General features: G+C 46.8%; 1 protein-coding gene across 1 annotated transcript; it reads left to right on the top strand.

Annotated features, from left to right (window-relative positions):
* Window positions 1–806: 806 nt before the first annotated feature.
* PHETA1 (PH domain containing endocytic trafficking adaptor 1) lies at window positions 807–8,759 on the top strand. Its single transcript, XM_066603237.1, has 2 exons — window positions 807–943; window positions 4,351–8,759. Exons 1-2 carry the CDS (start codon window positions 919–921, stop codon window positions 5,181–5,183), a joined length of 858 nt encoding a protein of 285 aa, XP_066459334.1. The 5' UTR covers window positions 807–918; the 3' UTR covers window positions 5,184–8,759.
* Window positions 8,760–9,663: the final 904 nt, after the last annotated feature.

Here is a 9,663-nt window from a genome sequence, read left to right as displayed (position 1 = left end):
TGGATTTGGCCGCTTGTGTTTATTATTGTGTGCGTGAAAAACAGACGACTCATATAAAACACGACAAAAACGCATCCGACACGCAGAGACTGCTCCGTCTATCACCAACAGCATAGTGCCGTGTGAATGAGCCCCTACAGCCCGGCCTCAGGTACAAGCGGGGCCCCCGGGGACACGGCTGCACCCGCCGCAGGGCACTAGGACCCAGCTGTAACCTGTCCACCATTACTCCCGAGACCTCCTGCTAGGAGACGCCGGGACATTCCGGGGGGAAGACGTGGGGTGAGTGTAGACAACAGTCCGGTAATAGTTACGGGAGGTCCGCGGACTCGCCGGCGCTCCTCTCCACATGTGGCAGCACTACGCTCGGCTGATGGACTGCCGGGACACGCAGGCACAGTCCTCGCCGCTAGAGGGCAGAGCTCCAGCCATATTAACTAATTTCACTACACTTCTGCCCTATTCAGCAATTCCAGAAATCTGATTGGTTGTTTGGGCTGGCTGATTCACCGCCCCTTCACTGCTCCCTTTTGGGTACTTCAGGGACCAGATACCCCTCTTGCTCTGAGCTTCGTCTCCTACATAGCTATCCTTCTGTCCCATTCCAACCATGACCCCCTAGAAAGAAGATCAGTTATGCAGGCTACTCTAGGCTGGTGCAGGCATAACAAACTCTATCCTCGTGCGGATCTCAAAAGGGGGCGGTGAATCGGCCAAACAACCAATCAGGTGGCTGGAACTGCTGAATAGGGCAGAAGTCTGGTGGAAAAAGTTAATATGCGAGCGGGAGGGGTCTGTGTGGACGAGCCATTTCCTGTCCGGGGTGGTGGAAATGTAGAGACGGACGGGAGGCGGTGGGACCGCACAGAGGACGGGAGCCACTCACCTGGAGGAGCTGGCCGGAGGCTATGACTGCCAATGAGCCAGGCGCCGCTCGCCCTGTGTATGTATGCTGCTCTATGCCGGGGTGTCTCTGCAGCGCTGGTGCAGTGTCTCAGATGGCATATCCCAATACTGTGACCTGCTGATCCAGAGAGCTGGGTGATTACAGGGGGTCGCGTATAGCTGATGGGACTGTGATATAATTGGGGGTCCTTACATCTATGGGTACATTGGGGGCTGCATGCATTGGGGTGTGGGATCCGCACTTGGCATGTGAGGTTGGAGCGCCTCCTGCTGTGGGGTGTAGCAATACTCCAGAATATAAAGTCATACTAGGGGGGCACTGCAAGTTCACAGGTCATCTAGTGCCCCGTCACTAGTCCTGGGGGCTGAGACCCCTCTGATCCATTACGGATGAAGCACTCCTTTGTCTCCCATCAACTTTCTTATCCTGCCTATAGCCAGAGCTGTTGTCTGATGAGAGTTGTAGTCCCAGCAGAGAGTTGGGCTGCTGTTTTTTTATATTATGGAGGATTGCCGAGACTAATACATTGTAACAGAAGGACAGATCTGTACCTGCAAGCATGCAGAGCCTGACAGTGGAGGAGGAGAAAGTACTGGGACTGTTCCTGATACAATCTGTGCTTTGTTTACATGGGACTGCACAATCCTGTTATCACCTAGGGCTTACAGTTTATTTGTATACAAAGCAGTCCTCCAAAATAGTGCAAGTAGTAATGAACTGCATCATCTGTTAAGCCCTAGTTAAAGGGGTATTCCAGGACTTTTACTATTGCTGACCTAACATCAGGATCAGCGATCGCCACCGATCAGCTGATTGCCCAGTGTTATCAGTGCAGCAGGCCAAATGCCATCATCGCTGGCCAGAGCTGGAAACGTGATATTAACCATCGCTCCCATTGATTACAATGCGAGTGAAGCCCTGACCATCGATGCCAACATCTGGCCCCCCGCACTGCTGGAAGATCAGCTGATCGGGGGATCCAGTGTGTCACAACCCCACTACTGTAAGTAAAAGAACTAGAATGCCCCTTTAAAGGGAATTTTTGGTCCCTTCCTCCCACTAATCAGCTGTCAGTAGAGGCCACCGTGTTCATGCGTGCTGTAGGCGTCTAATGTTCCATTCATCAGCCGCATGGCCAGACAGCAGTGCGTTCCATTCACCTGAATAGTGTTGGGCTGCTATACCGTGCACCGCCTCTATACAATGTACAGCGCTATAGACGGAAGCAGCTGCAATGTTCACCTGAGCGCCACTGTTACTCCAACCAGCTCATTGATGGGAGTCCCAAGTGGCAGGACAGATCATCAATAGAGCAGTCCATAAATCCCCTTTAAGAAAATATAGAGCTCCTTAAAAAAAAAAAAAAAAAAGCAGATGATGCTAGTAAAGCACTTTCTTAGTGAAGATCTTGCAGCTTAAAATACATCTTAAGGGTTCGATGACATGTCGGTGATTTGCTGCAGATATCATGGATTTCGGTGCAGATCTGTAACAGATTTCACCCTTCAATTTGAACTGAATTGCAATGGTGAAATCTTGTGGACATCTGCAGCAACCCAGCACTGTGAATGCATCCTAAGGGCATGTTCACGGGGGGATTAGCTGCAGAATGTCCACTTTTGGGACGAATGGTCATTGGTGCCATCCTTTATCCCCATGGATATACACTGGCTATACATCTCCCTGAATATGAATGATCGACTGACCAACAAGCATTCTCTCCGTTGTCGGCTGATCATTGTGCCCAATTCACATTGGACTCGATCATCTGCCCATGTGAACATGCCCACGATCAGCTAATGAACGAGCAAACGTTTGTCAGCCAACTAAAATTGGGCATAAAATGCTTGCCAGTCAGTAGCACAACGCGCCATGTAACCGGGGAGATTCACCCCTGACTAACGCTACTGGATCTGAATGGGCAAATACGATGGCACTAACTGCCTCTTCCCATGTAAAACCACTTTGCTATAACCGCCACATGCTATGCTGTCAGTTAGCGCTCAATAAGGAGATGATCTGCCCATCTAGAACTAACTTTAAGGATACATCCCCATGATGTGGTAACCACCTGCACCCGTAACCCTGCCCACCCAGGGCAGACAATGGCTGTATAATTCTGCCAAGATCGTGCGGCCATTGCCTGAAGCACGTGGTCGGGGTTATAGCAGCATGCGGTGATGGATTCATTATCTGGCTCAGCAGGAGCTGTAGAAGTATATTATTGTTAAGCAAGCTTCTCAAGTATGAAGGCAAGCGGAGAATGTGGAGCTCCTTGGCAAAAAAAACCTACAGATTTTTTTGAAGGAATCTGGAATTTTAAAGGAGTTTTACGGGCAAAAACTCAAGATGGCAATTAACTACTGATGACCTAAGTACCCGCCATTCTGGATCCCCGGTGATCAGCCGATCGCCCAAGCCACTGTCTGTGCATTAGGGTCGGACATCCGCATTGGAGACGGGAGTGGAAGTGAAATCAGTGGGAACTGAAGCGGCTATTAAACGAACACCTCTGACACGGGTCGGATGCAGAAGTGTAATAGGCATCAGCTTCCATTGAGTACAATGGGAGTGAAGCCAGCTACGGTACTTCGCCTATTCCTGATGTCAACGTCTGGTCCCACTGCACTGATATCGGGCTGGGCGATCAGCTGATCACCGGGGGTCCCAAGCAGTGGATCTCCAGCGATTAACTATTGATGATCATCCTGAGGATAGGTCATTAAGGCCTCATGTCCACAGGGAAAAGAAGAATTAAAATCCGCAGCGGATTTTAACTCTTCTCCCGCACGCGGATCCGCACCCCATAGGGATGCATTGACCACCCGCGGGTAGATAAATACCCGCAGATGGTCAATAAAAGTGAATAAAAAAAAAATATGGAGCATGAAAAAAAATGGACATGCTCCATTTAGGTGCGGGTCTCCCGCAGGCTTCTATTGAAGCCGTCCGGATCCGCGGGAGACCTAAAATAAGAATAACTTACCCGTAGCGGACCGGGCAGATCTTCTCTTCTTCGCGGCCGGATCTTCTTTCTTCGGCCCGCGGATGTGCCCGGTGCATGCGTGTAGCACGCTGCCGGCGTGCCGAGCACATCTGCCAGCCGAAGAAAGAAGATCCGGCCGCGAAGAGAAGATCTGCCCGGTCCGCTGCGGGTAAGTTTATTCTTATTTTCAGCGCTCATGTCCGCGGGGCAGAAGGGACCCGCTACGGATTCTCCATGGAGAATCCGTAGCGGGCCTGATTTTCCCCGTGGACATGAGGCCTAATAGTTTTTGCCCAGAACAACCCTGTAATGTAATATACCTGTATTGGCAGGTGCCAGTTCTTAATCTGTGTGGTTATATGAGATACTATGTTACATTTGTCTTTTCCTATATTTTTTTTTAGTACAGTCCTCTTTTGTTAAGTATGTGGTTCTAATTCCTTATTGTATATTCAAGGGCTCGACATACGCAAAGACATGAAGCTAAACGAGAGGAACTTGGTGTATTATGCCAACTGCAACTCACCAATAGACAAAAGTGGCTTTCTCTACAAGAAGGGGGAGCGCAATGCCTCTTACCATAGACGTTGGTTTGTGCTGAAGGGTAACATGCTGTTTTACTATGACAATCAGGAAAGTAGAGAACCAGTGGGAGTTATTATACTGGAAGGATGCAGGGTGGAGCTGTGCGAGTCTACAGAAGAGTTTGCCTTTGCAATTAGATTTGGCCATTCCAAATCCCGTGCCTATATTCTTGCTGCAGATAGCCATAGTACTATGGAATCCTGGGTAAAGGCTCTTTCCAGGGCAAACTTTGAATACATCAGGCTTGTGGTGAAAGAGCTGCAACAACAACTCTTGGATATGCGTACAGGCCAGGCCGCCTCTAGTGGGACTCCTGCTTCTACACATATAGGTCCTAGTCTCCACTCGCCGGCTTTGCCTTGCCTACCGGATAGGTCAGTTATAAAGGACAATGGCTGTGCTCCATGGAATAATAGTATGGTTGACTTGCCGAATGGCTTTGCCCATACCAATGGGCCACACTGCAAAGATGTAACATGGCAGGTGGATGTAGACTCGGGAAACAAAGTACACCCCCAGACCTTGGCGTCTGATCAAAATCTTCAAGTTGGTGTAAATGAACCATGTGTATCTGAGGTTGCTGAAGATCGGTACAGTTTCACAAAACTTCATGACTACTTTGGGGAAGAAATTAAAGGACTCAGAGCACAGTGGACTAAAAGTTTCCATGAAAAGTCCCAAAGTGGATCTGGAGGTTCTGAGTAATAGCTGGATCTATCATGTCAGGACTTTAAAAATACAGCAATAATGTCTTAAAATGTTTGTTTCTCACAGGGAGAAATTATGGGTACTGGTGCATCTGGTCTCCACCAGAAGTATGGGTGGAGACATAGTTAGTGACTGTATCTGCCCTGTTAACACCCCCAAGCTCCTGAATGGCTAGGGTGGCAGTTTGCTGTGGTTGGAGGGTTAGTGCTAGGGTTAGGCTAGGGTGGGGATTTGCCTCAGGCCTCATGTCCACTAGAAAAATACAATCCGCGCAGATTTCTGCAAGATTCCGTGCGGGTTTGCTTTAAATGGTTTTTTTTTTTTCATGCGGATATCCGCACCTATTGATAGTAATGTGATAGCAATGTGGCCAATCTGCGCGGAATCCGTACTAAAATGGGGCATGCTGCGTTTTTTTTCCGCCTGTGAAAAACGCAAATCAATTAAAATGCCATTTGCAGATGCAAAATTCAGTTTAATTGACTGCAGATAGCCAATGATAATCCTATGGGCTAAATTTCGCCCGCGGAATCCGCATGCAGAATCCACCAGCGTCAGGAGGTGGCAGAGAAGCTCTGCTGCGTCCGTGGATTGGAGCAGCAGCATGGAGGGTAAGAGCGCTGTTGCCGGCGGTGCCTGTGCCAGCTGGGGAAGGGAGCACTGTTGTCAAGAAAGGGGCTGACACCCGCCGGGGGCCTGTTCGACAGAAGTCGAAGCCACCTTCTGGGGTGCGGGGACGGCATGAGATATTGCGAGAGCCTGGCGGTAAGAGTGACAGATGGGGAGATTGCAGGGAAGCTGGCGCTGACAGTCACAGCGGGGCACAGAAGCAGCCTGGCATGCCCATAATTACCGCGATGCTAGCAACAACGAGGCTACAAGTGGCCAAAGGAGCCCCACGGGGAGCTTACATGACAGAAGGCGGACAGCGCCGCTAAGAAGCACGCTGCTTGCAACTGAGAAAGTAGAGCATCAGGGAGTATACATGGCAGAAGGTCGACAGCGGAGAAAGGAGTCCAGCCAATCAGCAGCTGTGGGCGTACCCTATACCTCCCCCAGCACAATCCCAGGTCTCCACCCATTATTCTGGTGGAGACAAGATGCACCAGTACCGAAATTATGTTTACTGCCATAAACGAGTTTCTTTTCTTATTTTTTTAGAATAATTTTGTGTGTAAAATATTAATCTACGTGGCAGACTGTAATACGATCTGCAGTACTGAAGTGCTACTTCAAACCTCTGAACTTGTTATATTTCACAGAATGGTTTTTTGCCAATGACGATAAACGATGGCTTTTTATATTTAAAGATACGGCTTTTAAAGTTGGTGAAATTGTTCGTCCTCTATTAGCACATTGATCTCTTATATCGTATAGCACTGTAAGAGATTCTGTTTACTAGGACTATTTTAACTGCTTTATCAGGGTTGGACAGAGTCCTTGAGCCGGGTATCAAATGCACCTACAAAGTTGTAACTGGCACATGTTTGTATTTCTGTTGATGTCAATGGAAGTCACTACTTTATGGGTACTTTAAGAGATAAAAACTAATTGCGCTGGTTCCAAACTCTATAGTATCCTTTACTCCTTTATTTTATTTTGTCCCTGGCATCTAGCATTCAAATAGAGCTGTTATAATTGTGGTGGTGACTAATGTGGCTCTCAGTACAAGTTCCAGACTTTGCTACATTCAATATGCTATGTTTATAGCCCATTGGCATGACTTCAAGGTAAGAGAGCTGCATAATGTCTCCTCCACAAACAAACTGCCCTCCCCATAACACATAAGCACAAGGACATTATCTTTACTTAAACCGGTAAGAACATGATAAAAAGATCCTCCCTCCCCTACTTCTTCCCATAAAGAGAACAGGATAGTTAATGGAAACCATGTGTATTTCTGTACCACATCTGCAGCTTCTACTATTTCATCAGAAAATGCTGATTCACAGTAAACTCATGGAAATTTTCTTTGTCTCCGCAGTGGGGAAGATTACGTCGAGGGCGAGTTCTGTATTATAAAAATAACTTTTAAAAGCTTCATTTAAAGATCAGTATCCGCTTTACGAAAAGAGGCAATACGGCCTAACATGTTCTAATCCATATTTGGCCACTACATAGCCCATGTCTCTGATCAGTAAAGGCCCTTTTACACGCAAAGATAATCTTTCAAATGAATGAAAGAGTATGCAATGTATTTGCATAAAGTGTTAATGTCCATTAACACTTTATCATCTCCATTTGCATGTCAAAAGGACCTCCAGGAGTTGTTTTCAGAGCCCAGTGTGTGTTTAAATACACTTCCAGATGTGCAAACAGCTGCCTATACATTCCATTGTTCTCCTTGTGGCTAGTGTAAACATGTCGGTGGGAGAACATCGCGCAGTCTATTGAAAGATGAGCGAAATACATTCAAATGGAGTGTATTTGGTTAATCTTTCAGTGGCTGAACGATGGATTTTAAATGAACCAAGGTCCATTGTTCAAACAGAAAGTGCATGGCGCTCGTGTTTACATGTAACGATTATCATTCATTTTCGGTTGTTTGGATGAATTTTGAGTGATAATCCTTGCGTGTAAAAGGGCCTTAAGACCCTTGATTGAAGATGATTAGTCTTTTCTTCCCAATCAATGGAAAGATACTTGCATTTCATTAACACTAATAGGTTGAAGTTGTGCAACAGTGTGTCTCTTGGCCGTGTTGAGTCTCCCACATGTTTAATCTAATGGATTCCTGTGGAGCCCACTGTTTCACAAACCAGCTGTAAGGCCTCTGTTTTCGAGCATTAGAGGCGTGTGATAAGAATGCGTCTATAAGAACCAATGGATTCCTATAGAAGTGTTCACATGAAGGTATTTTAGACGCGCTAAATATTCGCACTAACCAAAGATGGGACATGCGGTTGCAAGGCTCGCATCTAAGGTCCGTGGTGCATGAAAAGATAGGATCTGACCTAGCTATGAGAGCTGGGCAAGGATCTCCGATTGTGCGAACGGGCTAATAAAAATAGCGGAAATCACCTGTTCACGCGCTCTTTAGTGCAGTAGAGCCGCAAGCTTTTCATGCGCCTATACTGCGCATGGAAACAAAACTGCGCTCATGTGAACAAGGCTCTAGACTGGGTTCACACGGAGCGGAATTTCCGTTCAGAATTTTCGCGGCATTCTTAAGACAGACTAAGCAGCATAGTGGATGAGAGTTGTAAAAATCTTGTCCATAAGCTGCGCGGAAACTGAAATGCGGCGCAGAATTCAAATCCGCGACATGTCGATTGTATTGTCGTTGCCACTGTGGGCAGGCTTCTCTCTTTGAGGAGAGATTACCGCAGTGGAAAGGCTGCTTCAAAACCCGCTGTGAACCTTCCGCGGGCTTTCTGTCCCATGGGAACCCAGCCTTAAGGAGCAATGTCCAAATTCCCAGAAATATCTGATTTGGCTTCCACATCGATTCTGTAATGTGATATGATTTTCCATCTATTTAGAGCTTGTTGTTTGTGGCTATTGTCTAGATAAGGGAGCCAAGCCTTTCCCCACAGACATGCCACATTGAAAAAGGGCCACTCTGGCGAAAAAGCATTTTTTCATCGCTGCCTTCCCCCTCACCTGACTGCCTGTCACACCTTGGATGTGTATTGCAGTCACTTTCATGCAGTGTAGCCTCCTGTCTGTTACTTACCAGGTACTATTTTGCTACGGAGCTTTTGCCTTGCTCACTTTCTATATGTTCTAACATTCGCATGATGCATCACTACAGCATCACATGATCAGCTCAGCTAGAGCCAGTACCATCTCTGCCTACTGGGAAGACACTGACACTACCTTCTATACTCGTACAAATAAACTACAGACCATAAGTATCCAGTCAGGAGATAAAGCTGTGATCTCCTCTAAGTATGTGACAAAAGCCTTTAGTCATCACCAGTAGCTGTGATAGCAATGTCTGTGTCCTTCTCTAAAGAGCTTTTGTGGTAGGGTCCATCACAGGAGTTGTGACTGAAAAACCGACTGACTAATTTGCAAGCACATGACCCCAAGTAAATCTGAGCTGGTCAGCACTGAGATCACATGACTCCTCTGGGGAGAGGGAGGCTAGGAGTTTCAGATAGACTGGAATAACTAAACAGAGTAATACATATTTACTGGGGGACTAAATAACCTAATGAATGGGGGAAAAAAATCACTTGTGGCCCTTTAAGGATTTACGGAACCTATAGTGTGCAATAAAAGTCTGAATGTGTTGTGCTTCTTACTGCTGTGGATCACCACTGTATGCCCAGCAGCAGTTATAACTGATCTAGTTAACAAAGTGGAATGACATCCCATGGCTGTATGAATAATCAAAAATTAAGTGACACTAATACATTTTATGTGAAGACCACCTTGTGTTCAATGTCATCTGTGTAAGGGCTCCTGCACACTTGCATTTATCTAGCGCGTTTTTTTTCGCGCGATTTTTAATAGGACTTTAATGTTAAAA

Source organism: Eleutherodactylus coqui, chromosome 5 (genome assembly GCF_035609145.1).
Source record: "Eleutherodactylus coqui strain aEleCoq1 chromosome 5, aEleCoq1.hap1, whole genome shotgun sequence".
Lineage (NCBI taxonomy): Eukaryota > Metazoa > Chordata > Amphibia > Anura > Eleutherodactylidae > Eleutherodactylus > Eleutherodactylus coqui.
Note: the sequence above shows the minus strand (reverse complement) of the source record. Positions and strands in the feature narration are given on the sequence as shown.